This window comes from Betta splendens, chromosome 2 (assembly GCF_900634795.4).
Source record: "Betta splendens chromosome 2, fBetSpl5.4, whole genome shotgun sequence".
Taxonomy (NCBI): Eukaryota; Metazoa; Chordata; class Actinopteri; order Anabantiformes; family Osphronemidae; genus Betta; species Betta splendens.
Genome location: NC_040882.2, coordinates 5,401,780 through 5,416,426, shown reverse-complemented (window position 1 = coordinate 5,416,426; position 14,647 = coordinate 5,401,780). Strand labels below are relative to the sequence as shown.

At 44.6% G+C, this 14,647-nt stretch overlaps 1 protein-coding gene across 5 annotated transcripts in view; it reads right to left on the bottom strand.

Moving 5' to 3' along the window:
- The window catches only part of LOC114866447 (NACHT, LRR and PYD domains-containing protein 12-like), a 128,763-nt gene extending 117,248 nt beyond the window's left edge, over nt 1-11,515 (bottom strand). For 3 of the 5 annotated variants that reach the window (XM_055506782.1, XM_055506776.1, XM_055506779.1), the window contains exons 1-5: nt 9,829-10,024; nt 9,447-9,672; nt 7,353-9,249; nt 6,804-6,974; nt 5,228-5,404 (exon numbers count right to left, since the gene is read on the bottom strand). In XM_055506782.1, the coding sequence (XP_055362757.1) occupies nt 5,228-5,404; nt 6,804-6,974; nt 7,353-9,249; nt 9,447-9,672; nt 9,829-9,966 (2,609 nt within the window). In that variant the 5' untranslated portion in view covers nt 9,967-10,024. Of the gene's footprint in view, nt 1-5,227; nt 5,405-6,803; nt 6,975-7,352; nt 9,250-9,446; nt 9,673-9,828; nt 10,025-11,335 lie in introns of those variants that run through there. The other 2 variants (XM_055506783.1, XM_055506777.1) reach the window with 2 other exon arrangements.
- Between the last annotated feature and the right edge of the window lie 3,132 nt (nt 11,516-14,647).

The following is a 14,647-nucleotide window of genomic DNA, read 5'->3' as shown; positions in this document are numbered from 1 at the left end:
AACGAGACGAAGGAGACGAGGAAACAGAACCAGTGGTTGGAAGAGTCCACCCAGAACCAGCTCACGTTCTGGCTTTTGACACGTTGGTCTGGAAATCAGTTCATTATCAGTTCACACACGTTATAATAATTGCTGTGTACGTCCCACCCTCCGCTAACGCTGACACAGCTTCTGAGACCCTGCTCTCAGTCACCAGCAGGCTGCAAACACAGCACCCACAGGCCCTCTTCCTGATCTCTGGGGACTTTAACCATGCACCTCCTTCAGCTGCTCTGCCTACATACACCCAGTATGTGACCTGCCCCACCAGAGACAATAGAACCCTGGACTTATTCTACGCCAACACCAAAGAGGCCTACGCTGCATCCTCCCTCCCACCGCTGGGCAGAGCTGACCACAACATCCTGCATCTCCTGCCTGTGTATAAACCTGTTGTACACAGGCAACCGGTGGTGCCCCGCACAGTGAAGAGGTGGACAGCTGAGAGCGAGGAGGCTCTCAGGGACTGTTTTAACACCACTGTGTGGACGGAGCTCTGCGACCCACATGGGGAGGACATTAACGCAATAACAGACTGTGTAACGGACTACATAAACTTCTGCTGTGAAAACACTGTTCCCACCAGGCGGGTTCGGTGTTTCACCAACAGCAAGCCATGGGTCACCCCTGATATTAAAGCTCTGCTAAAGGAGAAGAAGAGAGCATTTAAATCAGGGGACAGGGAGGAGCTGAGGAGGGTGCAGAAGGAGCTGAGGAGGAAAATCCGTGAGGGGAAGTCCAGCTACAGGAGGAAGATGGAGGAGCAGCTGCAGCAGAACAATGTCAGTGAGGTGTGGAGGAGCCTGAAAACCATCTCAGGCTTCAAAGCTCCACACCCACAGGCTGAGGGGGACCTGAGCTGGGTCAACGAGCTGAACTCACACTTTAATCGGTTTGACCAAGCACCCACTCACACCTCCCAGCAGCTGCCTCCGAACCTCTTGTCACCTCATACCACTGGATTACCAGCCCCCACAGCCCTTCACACCTTTACACAAAGCCCTCTACCCTCAGCCCTGACGACTGGCGACTCATCCCAACCACACCCCCTCACTTCACACCACACTGAGACACTCCCTCAACCCCTATCCTTCTCCAGCACCCAGGTGAGAAGTGAGCTCAGGAAGATCAAGGCCAGGAAAGCAGCTGGACCAGACGGAATCAGCTCCAGACTCCTTAAGTCCTGTGCAGGCGAACTGTGTGGAGTTATGGAGCATGTCTTCAACCTGAGCCTCAAGCTGAGGGTGGTACCACAGCTCTGGAAGACCTCCTGCGTGGTACCAGTACCCAAGACACCGCACGCCAAAGACCCCAGCAGCTTCAGACCAGTGGCTCTGACATCACACCTGATGAAGACACTGGAGAGACTGGTCCTGGGTCACCTCCGCTCTGCGGTGGGAACCTACCTGGACCCGCTGCAGTTCGCCTACCGACACGGCATAGGAGTAGACGACGCCGTCATCTTCCTCCTACATCGAGCCCTTTCCCACCTAGAGAAGCCCGGCAGCACTGTGAGGATCATGTTCTTTGACTTCTCCAGTGCCTTCAACACCATCCAGCCGATGCTTCTGAAACACAAACTGGAGGAGGCTGGTGTGGACCTTCACCTGACGGAGTGGATTATGGACTTTCTCACAAACAGGCCTCAGTTTGTGAGAGCCAGGGACTGTGTGTCTGACACTCTGACCTGCAGTGTGGGGGCCCCACAGGGGACTGTACTGGCCCCCTTCCTTTTCACCCTCTACACGTCAGACTTCAGACACAACACGGACAGCTGTGTTCTGCAGAAGTTCTCTGATGACTCTGCGATCGTCGGACTGATCACCGATGATGACGATGCAGAGTACAGAGGACTCACAAAGAATTTGTGGACTGGTGCCAGCGGAACCACCTCCTGATCAATGCAGGGAAAACGAAGGAGATGGTGGTGGATTTCCGCAGACAGCAGCCTGCTGTCATCCCACCGATGCACATCCAGGGAAGGGACATTGAGAGAGTGGACTCTTACAAGTACCTGGGAGTGCATCTGAACAATAAACTGTACTGGACTCATAACACGTATGCACTGTACAGGAAGAGTCAGAGCAGACTCTACCTGCTGAGGAGACTGCGGTCTTTTGGAGTGAGGGGGCCACTCCTGAAAACCTTCTATGACTCTGTGGTGGCATCAGCCATCCTGTACGGTGTGGTCTGCTGGGGCAGCAGCATCACAGCGAGGGACAGGAAGAGACTGGACAGGATCATCAAAAAGTCCAGCTCTGTCCTGGGCTGCACTCTGGACACGGTGCAGGAGGTGGGTGAGAGAAGGGTCCTGGATAAACCGACATCCATCATGGACCAGGACTCTCACCCACTGGAGGACTCCTGCTGCTGTCAGACTGTACAATCAGAACTGTTGACCACATCCCACCACAGTCACTCACCCACTGCATCAGTGGTTTATATAGCAACCTGCTCTGCACAATACTTGTGTAAATCTGTAAACAATCGTGTATATTGTTACCGGTACAAATCTTATACCCATTACTGTGCAATAACCCTGCAATGACCTCATACTCACTCTAACTGTACTGTACTGCTTTGTACTGTGCCAACACAAACAGTTCTGTACCTGTATTCTTGCTCATCTGTACTGCTGTTGTGAGAAGTAATTTCCCCACTGCGGGACTATTAAAGGTTTTCTTATTCTTATATGAAACAACAGCTTTTTATCCTTGATCATAAATGAAGGATGTTAAAAAGCAGAAAGATCCAAGTTGTATTTAAAAAAAATGTCACTGTAGAATGAAGCAGGTTGTAATTCTAGTTCTACTGGTTTTATACAAGTGAAAACTGAACAATAAAACAAACAACAATACAATAAAACAATAAAAAGGTTCCTCTTGGTTCCAGGTCTTTAATTTGGACTAAAACCATGTGAACAACAGAAATCTCTTCTAATACACAGGAAACATTTGTAGGTTATAGTTAAAATTCATGACGGAGCCAAATACATTGAGTAAAGAATCCAACTCCCTCCACAGGTGAACACAGCACAGGTGTAGGTGGATCTGGATCAGGACCCAGTGGGTCAGTACTACTAGAATCTCTGTAGGGTTTTAGGGCTCCTCTAGAGATGCGCGCCATCTAGTGGCCTGATGGAGTATTTACTCATTAAACTGTTTATTACAGCAAAACACAAAGCAAAAGCAGCTGGACACAATGAAGCAAAACTTTAGCAGCTGTTTTATTCTAACATGTCTTCACTGACTGTGGTGAACATGGAAGTAGTGAACCTGCAGACTGATCCATGGTCTCTGATAGAGACACAGCCAACGTTCTCTGACCAGGGTTTCCATTAGAGAAGCAGAGCCATCAGTCTGGTCTCTCTGATCTGATTGGGCCAATGGTTCTAGAAGCTAAAGCCCATTTGTTGTCCTGTAGCTCTTTGAGCCCAGGATGGTTAGAAAACAACAAAGCTTCAGCTGGTAGTAAGTCCTCAGTCACTGACCTCTAGAGGAGCCTGAAGTAGAAATACAGTCAACACTGTCCCCGATGTCTAACTACTGCACCACACGCTTATTTTCTTATTGTTCTGGTTCCTGTTTCAGCCTGTTGTGTAGGACGCTCTGCTCCAGGTAACTTGGACCAGTCAGAACCTCTCCAGCTGCAAAGAGAACGAGAGCAGAGAGCAGATCAGTGAGTGTCTACAGAGACTCCCTTCATCATCTGTCACATCCAGTACAACTGACTCTGCACATTTCCCTCCAGTCCACAGTGAAACAAACTGCTGAGTCATGGCTTTAGAGACGACTTCCTGTTGGTCCATCACAGACAGAGTCGCTGTGTGGTGACCAACATCTTCTCTGCTTTGAAACATCAGCTGACACAGAAACATGAGAAGCTTTGGAGCAACTAATGACAGAAGGACACAGACACAGATGTGATGACTGGACTTCAGCAGAGGTTCTGGTACCAGCACCACATGGTTACTACATGGAACCATGGTTCTATCAGCCAGACTGATCTCAGAGCTGTGACACACATGAACCTAATCAGTAGTTAGTGTTGATGCTACGACACTTTGATGAGTGACTGGAGCTTTACAGGAAACACTGGGTCTCTGCTGTGACACTAACTGAGTTTAGTCCAATACTGCTGAAAGCAGCACAGACTGACTCCAACCTCTACTGACCTCAGAGTCTGTACTCGACAGTCTGAACTCAGGTCACGAAGACGCTTCACAGATGAATCGTGCAGCTTGTTGAAGCTCAGGTCCAGTTCTGTCAGATGTGACGGGTTGGACTTCAGAGCTGAGACCAGAGAATCACAGCTGATCTCTGACAAACTGCAGAATCTCAATCTGAATAAAGAATCAAAGATGTGGATCAAAGCATTAATAAGTCAGTCAGATTTGTCCTGATCACTGATGTTTAGTCTAAAATGAGCAGAGTGACTTTGTGCTTGTGTTGTTGTGTCGTCATGATCTCAGCTTCTACACATCATCCACGTGTCAGCACAACATTCATACACCTGTTGATGTCAGCACTGAATCACAAGCTGCTGTTGACCTCAGTCACATCCGGAATCAGTAGAGAAGCTGATGGACTGAAACTCGACTGAAGCCAAGTATTAGTTGTGATGATTTTCTTTGATTCTCTGATAAAGTGATGAATTGAAACCGACGAACACTGGACATTGTCTACAGCTGCTTTACAAACATCAATGAGAAACTGTGTAACTTGCGAAGGTTTCATCTCAGTCAAACACTTTGATAACAACTCACTGAAATGAAGTAAAACTGCAGAAGAAGTGTGTGATGAATGAGTTTCTACCAGAATGGACCTGCCTGGTTCCACCGGGAACAAACACACACTCACTGACTGGCTCCCGTTTGGTGCCACCTTGAGTTTCTGTGCAGTGGTTCTGATGAACTGGACTTTGTGTTGATGTGTGTGTGACGTGTTGTGTGATGTTTGGATTTTTATCCCTAAGAAACAATTTAGGTTCAACATTTAAAGAATATTGTTTTATATTGTTGTCTGTGTTTTAAGGTTTAGCGTTCTTTCAGTGGATCAAAGTGACCAAACTATACAGTAAGTGAACAAAAGCCAAACCATTAACTCTCAGGAGTGAAACCTGCTGGTTCCCTGATGCAGAACCACAGTCAGAACCTAGAACCCAGAACAGTAACAGTCAGTGAACTGACCTCAGAGTCTCCAGTCGACAGTGACGACTCTCCAGAAAACCACACAGATGCTTCACTCCTGAATCCTGCAGGTTGTAGTTTTGACTCAGGTCCAGTTGTTTCAGATGTGACGGGTTGGACTTCAGAGCTGAGACCAGATAATCACAGCTGATCTCTGACAAACTGCATCCACTCAATCTGAATAAAGAATCAAAGATGTGGATCAAAGCATTAATAATGAGTCAGATTTGTCCTGATCACTGATGTTTAGTCTAAAATGAGCAGAGTGACTTTGTGCTTGTGTTGTTGTGTCGTCATGATCTCAGCTTCTACACATCATCCACATGTCAGCACAACATTCATACACCTGTTGATGTCAGCACTGATTCACAAGCTGCTGCTGGAACCAGTAGAAAACCAGACGTGTTGGATCAAAGACTTCATCTGGTTCCTTTCATTCATCGTCTTCTCTCTAAATCTGAACTATTCTGTGTCGTCTGATGGAAAATGTTCAGACTAATGTTTGGATCAAACTCCAAACTGACCACTATTGATGGAGGGAATCATCTTTAGAACTGATTCCAGTCAGATGGATGTTGTTATGGGAAAAATTGTTTCTTCCTTATTCTATGCAGTTATTATATGATTTATGACTTATGCCCTGCAATTATTAGCTCATGTTTTGTCTTAATGTATGTATTTAACATTTCACCTACATTGTTCAATGCTTGTCTCTGCCTGATAGACTCTCACCTCTAGCTCTCAAACCCAAGGCCATGGAGTTGTGTCTCTGTCTATTGAGACTTGGTGCTCCTTTCTCACAGATAGTTGAATGTCAGCAATACAAGTGTGAGAATTTAAACATCTTCACACACACTGTGACAGGGAAGACAGGGTGCATGTAATTTGATTGGGCTACACAGACGTTCCACCGTAGTCGGACAGAGAAAGTGGTTAAAAGGCAGAAGCAGCTTGAGGATCTTCGGCTCTTTGCATCACACCTTCGTGGTGTGTGCACTGATCTCCCAGCTGGTTTTTAGTTTGTTGATGTCCATGATCAACATCCATGCTTTTGATTAGCTTTCCCCATTATTTTTATTTTTTTTATTATTTCAATAAATCGCACAAAAGGACAACTCTCATCTGCTTCTTTATGGGAAATTTCTATCACAATGTTCTCTCCTCTGGTTCTACATGGAACCTAGAACCTTCTGTAGCAACACGTCTGCAGCCTCATATTCATGCTCCTGTTTCCTGCTTGTGTCTCTACAAAGTGACATCATTGTCTGACAGGAAGCATCACACACAGGTTGAAGTGTCGCCTGTTGATGGAGACGAATCAGACGCCACTAAAGATCCTTCAAACATGTGGAGACATGATTTACTCTGAGTCTCTGCTGCTGAGTCACATTTAAAGGGAAAGATGTCACAAACTTCTGTTCATGAGCTTCATAGACTTTATAGAGTCACAACAAACTGTCAATCATCCCCGCAAGTTTCTGACACGAGTCTTTTCTCATTCTAGATTCAAGTGGAGACGTTTAAAGTGATGAGCTGAAAAACTGCTGCGAAGACATGAACCAGGAAAAACACTGACCTCAGAGTCTCCAGTCGACAGTGAGGACTCTCCAGTCCAACACACAGAACCTTCACTGAGTCCTGCAGGTTGTTTCCACTCAGGTCCAGATGTGTCAGATGTGACGGGTTGGACTTCAGAGCTGAGGCCACAACTTCACAGTGAGTCTTTGTGAGTCCACATCTAATAAGTCTGTGATGACAGAAAATATAAAGTCTATAAATGTGAAGTGTCTGTGACACAAACTGACTTCATGAATGTTGATGCTGAAGCAGCTGTAGCTCAGTTGGTCTCATCCAACACAAAGTGTGAAACTAAGCTAAAGCTAAAGTTTCTCTGTTGGATTTTACTTAAAGCTCCTTCAAGCAAAGAAAGACAGAGGATCCTGATGTTCACTAACTTTACAGCTGCTTTGATCTGATCCTCAACAAAGACGTTTTCTAGGAACCAGTAGTTGATGTTTTCACTCTGTGAACTTTTAGATTCTGTGTGAAGTGTTTCTCTTTAACACTAAGGCTTCAGCTTTATGTTGCTGTAGAATATTAATGATCACATTAACGTTGGACTTACTGAGCCTTTCTGCAGTTCCTCACAGCTGGAATCAGTCTCCGTCGTCCCTCCTCTGATGTGTTGTACTGGTTCAGGTCCAACTCATCCAGAACCTCCTCTGACATCTGCAGCATGTAGGCCAGAGCTGAGCACTGGATCAAGGAGAGTTCCTTCTTTGATCTGTTCTCTGACTTCAGGAACTCTTGGATCTGCTGATGGACTGAGTGGTCGTTCATCTCCATCAGACAGTGGAAGACGTTGATGCTTCTGTCTGGAGAGATTCTATCACTGTTCATCTCCTTCAGGTTGTTGATGATTCTCTGGATTGTTTCTGGACTGTTCTCTGTGTGACCCAGCAAACCTCCTAAGATTCTCTGGTTGGACTCCAGACAGAGGCCATGAAGGAAGCGAACAAACAGGTCCAGGTGGCCACTTGGACTGTGGAGGGATTTAAACATGGTTCTACTCACGACAACATCTAAAGAGAAAAGAGTTGAAGGATGAACAAACACCCTTTTTATTTTGTTAAGGATTGATTCTGCGTATATAGAGTATATCAGAAACTCCTCCAGTTCCTCCATCTTCCCGTTGGTGTAACAGAGCATCATGTGAACAGCAGCCAGAAACTCCTGAACGCTCAGATGAACAAAGCTGAACATCTTGTCCTTGGTTTTCCTCCCTCGCTCCTGTTTAAAGATCTCTGTGAACACTCCTGAACACACTGAGGCTCCTCTGACATCGATGCCGCTCTCTTTCAGATCTTCCTCATAGAAGATCAAGTTTCCCTTTAGCAGCTGCTTAAAAGCCAGTTTAGCCAATGACTTGATGTAGTTGCTGCTCTGTTCTGGTCCGTACTTGTCTTTAGTCCGATCCATCTGAAACCCCAGGAACTCTGCGTACATCTCCGTCAGGGTCTTGGGCAGCTCTCCTCCCTCTCTGGTTTCCAGCAGATCCTCCAGAACCGTAGCAGTGATCCAGCAGAAGACTGGGATGTGGCACATGATGTGGAGGCTTCGTGCCGTCTTGATGTGGGACATGATTGTGTTGCTCTGCTCCTCATCTGTGAATCTCTTCCTGAAGAACTCCTCCTTCTGTGGGTCAGTGAACCCTCTGACCTCCGTCACCACCTCAACAAAGTCTCCATGAATCTGATTGGCTGCTGCAGGTCGTGTGGTGATCCAGATGCGAGCAGAGCGTAGTAGTTTTCCTCTGATGAGGTTTGTCAGCAGCTCATCCACTGAGGTGGACTCTGTGACGTCACGTTGACCCGTCTCCTTCTCACTGGTGCTACAGTCCAGTTGGAGGCGACTCTCGTCCAGTCCATCAAACACAAACAGAAGTTTGAAGCTGCGCTTGTCATAGTTGCTGTTTCCTGATGACTGTAGACGTGTAAAGATGTAATTCAGAGCCTCCAGGCTGATGGACTCAGTTTCTGGGATACATTCATGAATGAGCTCTGACAAACTAAACTTCTGTCCCTTCAGTGGATTCAGCCGACGGAAGGTGAAGGGGAAAATCAGATGCACGTCTTGATTGGACCTTTGTTGGGTCCAGTCCAACACAAACTTGTTCACAAGGACTGTTTTTCCAATCCCAGCGATTCCATTGGTCAACACTGTTCTGATGCGTCTGTATTTACCAGGGGGATGTTTGAACAGGTCACTGGGCTTCACTGGCTCCTCTGCTGATCTTTGCTTCTGCTGTGTCGTCTCAACCTGTTGGACCTCATGCTGTGTGTTGATGTGTGAATCCGGCCCAGCTGTGATGTACAGCTCTGTGTAGATGTCATCCAGACGTTGGTCGACTTCTGACCAGCCTGGTTTCACACACTGAAACTGGTCTTGGAGGTTTGATTGAAGCATCTGCTGGTAATATGTGATGAGCTGTGGCTTTGGTATTGGAACCATCAGATCTGGTTCTAACATAACACAAAGAAGTGTGAGGTGTCAACACATGTCTGGTTCATTGATTTAAGTCTTTGTGTTAATGAACATGAAACAGCCTGAAACACTAGAACTAAAGAAGAGAAGAACTTTGCTGTATGTGATTAATTAATTGTATTCCACATTTAACAAACTTAAACTCGATGTTAAATATTGAGATAAATCCTCTTACTCTGCAGACAGTCAACCAGCTCCTCCTGCTTCATCCTCCTCAGGAAGTTCACTGTGATCTTCAGAAACGCGTCTCTGCTGCTCTTCCTCTGCTCTTCATCCTCACCATCCAACTCCTCCTCATCCTCCCTCTGACTCTCTAAGCATTCTGGGTAATCTGGACTCAGAACCTTCTGCATCTTCTTCAGCTCCTTCTTCACAAACGTGACAATGTTTTCCTCCAGCAGCTGGAACAGAAACTATATGAATGACCTGATCCAACTAAAACCATGGAGCCAAACATCAGATCCATGTTGGACACACTGACATCCACTGGTCTAAAAAGTGCAGCATGAGATGATTGAACACAACAGATGAACAGTAGTAGTTGTACATGTACAGACCATAAATATGGAGTCCAGCTGTGTTTGGTGCTGCTGGACAGACTGAGCACTGGGAACCTCTGAGCTCTGCTGGTCCACTCTGTGGAGGAACCATGAAGAATGAGTCCACACAGAGACACACACAAGGTAAAGGTCCATGAAGTGATGTTGGATGTGAGCAGTGAGTCAGAGACTCCCTGTAGTGGTGAAGCTTTACTGTCAGTCAGTGGCTTCAGTCTCAGCTCTGAACAACATATATCTCTGCCTCCATCACTGAACAAGGCTCAAGTGTTGGAACAAGGAGTCTGCTGGGATCAGATTGGTTGTACTGGACTGGTTGTACTCCCAGTGGAAATATGTTGAACTAAGAACATTTTACTACTTCTACTTTACTACTTCCTATATTCATTCATTGTTGGACGTTGGCTCTGGTGTCGACACTGAGGACAAACAGTCGTCTCCACTGCAACAACATCACAACTAAAGTCTCCAGTAGTAACTTCAATTTACTGCAGCAAGTGAAGAAGCTTCAAGACATTTGACCAAAACCTTCATGTAGAGATGTCAATAAACAGATTTGATCAACACTTCAAACACAAACCAACCAGATCAAGAAATGGAAACAACACAAATGTTTATCATCAGAGAAAGTTTACATCAGATTGTATAGAATCATTCAAAGTGACAACAACTCACTGTGACTCTGATACAGGTTGGTTTTTGAAATTAATAGCATCATCCTTTGACCAGTCGCTCTTGAAGGACACACAGCTGGGTCCAGGTCCAGGTCCAGGTCCAGGTTCAGGTTCAGCAGATCCTCGTTTCTGATGGGACCTGATAGAAAAACACCTACAGTGTGTCACGATCGCACGGATGAGGACCCAAATGCACAGCGTAACACAGCTTGACGGTGGTAAAAGATGGTTTATTCCAGATTACGGGATCATTTCAGGCAGAGTCATACACGAGAGATCAGACGGGGTTTAAACAGGCTCAGGAAGGGACAGCGTCAGGGACAGGCAAGGTTCATACACGAAAGCAGGATTACAATACCAAGTCGTCGGGCGTCGGATCGTGGTCAGGCAGGCAATGTCGGTAACAGGCAATAGTTGAACACCAAGGCAGACAGGACAGGCAAGGATAAGGCAGGATCAAAATCAGCGGTCAAACACAGGATACATGAAACACGGCAAGACTAGATCTACGAACCGGACTATGACGGGAACACACAAACAACGATCTGACCAAGAACTAAGGACACAGGTGGTGGTTAAATACAAAGTGACTTGATTACTGATAAAGTGCAGGTGTGGATAATGACCAGGTGAAGCAGGGACAGCTGTGACAAGACATAAACCGGAAGTGAAGCTCGAGCAGAAACAGAAACCAGGAGACTACCAAAATAAAACAGGAAACAACTAGAAACAAAAACCTAGATCGTGACACAGTGACTCTCACACGTTGAGTCCTAAATGAGCACTAACAGTAAATCAGTGATGTGTGTGTGACTTGGAGACAGAATCATCACCTCTGAGCTTTGTTCTGGTTCTCATGGTCCCCACACAGACTGGTTTTAGAGGGAGGGGCTCCCTCCTCTCTGTCCTCACACTGATTCATGCTGCTGGATTCACACTTTCTACCTTCATGTGGAGAAGAAACACAAATCATTCATCTGCACATCAACTCAAATCCTCCTTCATCATCATCAGCACCAAGGTAAGGTTTAAGACCTTAAACAACTAAACCCAACTAATCCCACATACAGCAAGCCTTTAATTACTATTGTTTACTACTAGTTTATTACTATTGTTTTCCAATAGTCATAGATTTTACGTAAATAACCGTAATAATCATAGGAATTTGTTTTACAGCAGTTGTCAATCGTAACTTTGACAGGACGCCAGAACTTAGCAGATCTACAGCGCATTACAAAAACATGTTTGTTCGTATACGCGTTTGCTCTGTGTCTGCAGAACTGCAGTTTGACTTGTTTTGATTGCGCGTGTCATTGTAACTGAGTGGCTAAGATCAATCTTAATCAGGCCGTTTACGTTTCAACATTTTCATTTCCCATCCGTCCATCCATCCACCTTCACCGGCGTTTTCGTCTCTCTTCTGATGAGCGGCAAACAGATTCTAATCAAAGCACCACCTTACAAACCATTAAACCAGGCAAAAATATTTGTTTTTCACAAAAAGAAATGGAATTGGATTTAACATGTTTTTTTCAGACTGCTGTTCGAATGAAACACAAGATCGAATGATATGTGATGTGTTTCATACTCAGATGACTTGGATCAGAGTTCGACCAAGCTTTTGTTTGTCTCATGTTTGCTCACAGTCGCAAAGGCAAACTTTACATCCCTCCCCCTCATCCGTAGAGGCACATAGACATGCTAATGTGTTGCTACCACTCGATCAGCAGGTGAGAAATACTTCAGCTCCGGGACAAAGCTCCGTGGGAGAGATTCCGTCTGTTTTTCAACTGAACTGTCAGCCAAGGTTGTGCATTATCAAATGAATGTGCCTGTCAGCGGGGAAGACATCAACTCTATTCAGTCGCTCTTCAGTCGCTGCTGCAGTCTCCTCCCTAGTTCACACACCTTAAAGCGTCCGAACCAATGAATACGTTTCCACATTAACCGGTGATGCCGCACGGGTTGCTCTCAGTTACAGCAGCTGTTTAAAGCAAGGAAAAGCGAGTTAGCTGTTTTTTTCATTACCAGTGGCCGACCCCCTGGTCTAGATGATCCTTATTCACTTTTTTAAATTGTCGTAGTGTAACCTTAGTTAGTATTCCTTTTTATTTTTTTATTTTACGTTTGGGAAACGTGGCATTTCAGCTACTGTGATTTTTTTGTAATTAACATTATTTCCTACCTGTCCTTGTTGACGGGGGACAGGAAAAAGTGCCGTACTGTCTTGCCGTGTGGTGCATTAAGGAAAAATACCACGTAAAGAAAATTGTAGCCCGATTATTAACCACAGCCAGAGCAGACGGAGGACGCTACCAACAGTGAGAAATCAGGGTTACAGTAGCTTGTCTGCCACAAATCGAACGCTGCACGCGGGAGGGCGCACCGTTCAGCTTCTTTTTTTCGGTTTTAAACTGCAATAATTAGCCATAACTTACTTACGTACATAGCTATACTAAATACTATAGTTGTCCGCCAACAACGACAACTACTGGAGAGAAAGGTTAGTTGAACACTGAATAATGATGGGAGGTTATTGGACAGAAGAGATAGAAGGAAACAGAAGAGCTTAGTGTATAAATTAAGTCCCCCAGCAGTCTATGTCTATTGCAGCTTAACTAAGAGATGGTTCCTGTGACTAACAATCATTGCCAGTGACCTGAACCATCTCTAACTATAAGCTTTATCAAAAAGGAAGGTTTTAAGCCTAATCCTAAAGGTGGAGAGTGTGTCAGCTTCTCGAATCTGAAGAGGGAGCTGGTTCCAGAGGAGAGGAGCTTGGTAGCTAGGGTGCCAATCTGACTCAATAGTGTCTGTCTCAGTGCCCAATGATAAGAATTTCAGTTTTATCTGAATTTAGATGAAGGAAGTTTTGTAACATCCAGGATTTGATGTTATTTAAATAACTTGACATCTGACTAGTTTATCTGTTTCATTTGGCTCCAAAGATATATATATATATAGCTGAGTATAATCTGCATAACAATAAACATTTATAAGATGCTTCCTAATAATCTCACCCAAAGGAGACATGTATACTGTAGACTGAACAGTATTGGACCAAGCACAGAACCCTGTGGTACTCCAATCCTTGTGTATATGAAGGATTTGTCGTTTACATGATCAAACTGAAATATGTTCAACAAATAGGATTTAAACCATGCCAGTGCTGTTCCTTTAATTCCGATGCTATGTTCTAGTCTTTGTAATAGAATGTTGTGATCAACTGTATGAAATGCAGCACTAAGATCTAACAGGACAAGGACAGAAACTAGACAATTGTCTGAAGCAAGGAGAATATCATTAGTGACGCTAACCAGTTTCTGATTTCTGATTTGATTTAATACGGACAAGCTGATTAACAGTAGAACTTCTTCGAGTAATCTGGTTGGGATTGGGTCTAAAAGACAAGTGGACAACTTGAAAGAGTTAAATATTGAAGTTAACTCTATATGAGTTATGGGGGAAAAGCTCTCTAAGTAAGACAGAGGACTTGGTAAATTTATCAAGTTGTTGGATTAAAGTGGTATGAGCTGGTTAATATGTAACAAAGAGATGAACTTTGTACAGCAATTAGGTTTTATCTGATCTGAAACCAGGTTGTCAGCAGAGACTCTGAAACTCTAGTCAGAGTCCAACAACCGTGTCACATACACACATCTATAAGTTCATGATGAGAAGATGGAAAAACAGGAAACACAAGAAACTCAATTAGACTGAAAAATAAATATAAATAAACATAACATAAAACGTCAGTTAATGTCTAACAGGACTTAATTGCTGTTAGTGTCATAAAGACAAGAAAATATAACTGATGTGTTGTGGTGGAAATTTCCCATAAAGAGGCAGATGAGAGAGTTGTCTTCTGTGTTAATTATAATAAAAATAAAGGAAAATAAAAATAATGAGGAAAGCAAATCAAAAACTTGGATGTTGATCGTGCACATCAACAAACCAAAAACCAGCTGGAAGATCAGTGCGCACACCACGAAGGTGTGATGCAAAGAGCCCACGATCCTCAAGTTGCTTCTGCCTTTTAACCCCTCTTAAATAGATGTAAGACAAAACAACAAGATATTAATTGCAAAACATAAGTCACAAGTCATATAATAACCGCATAGAATAAGGTAGAAACAATTTTTCCA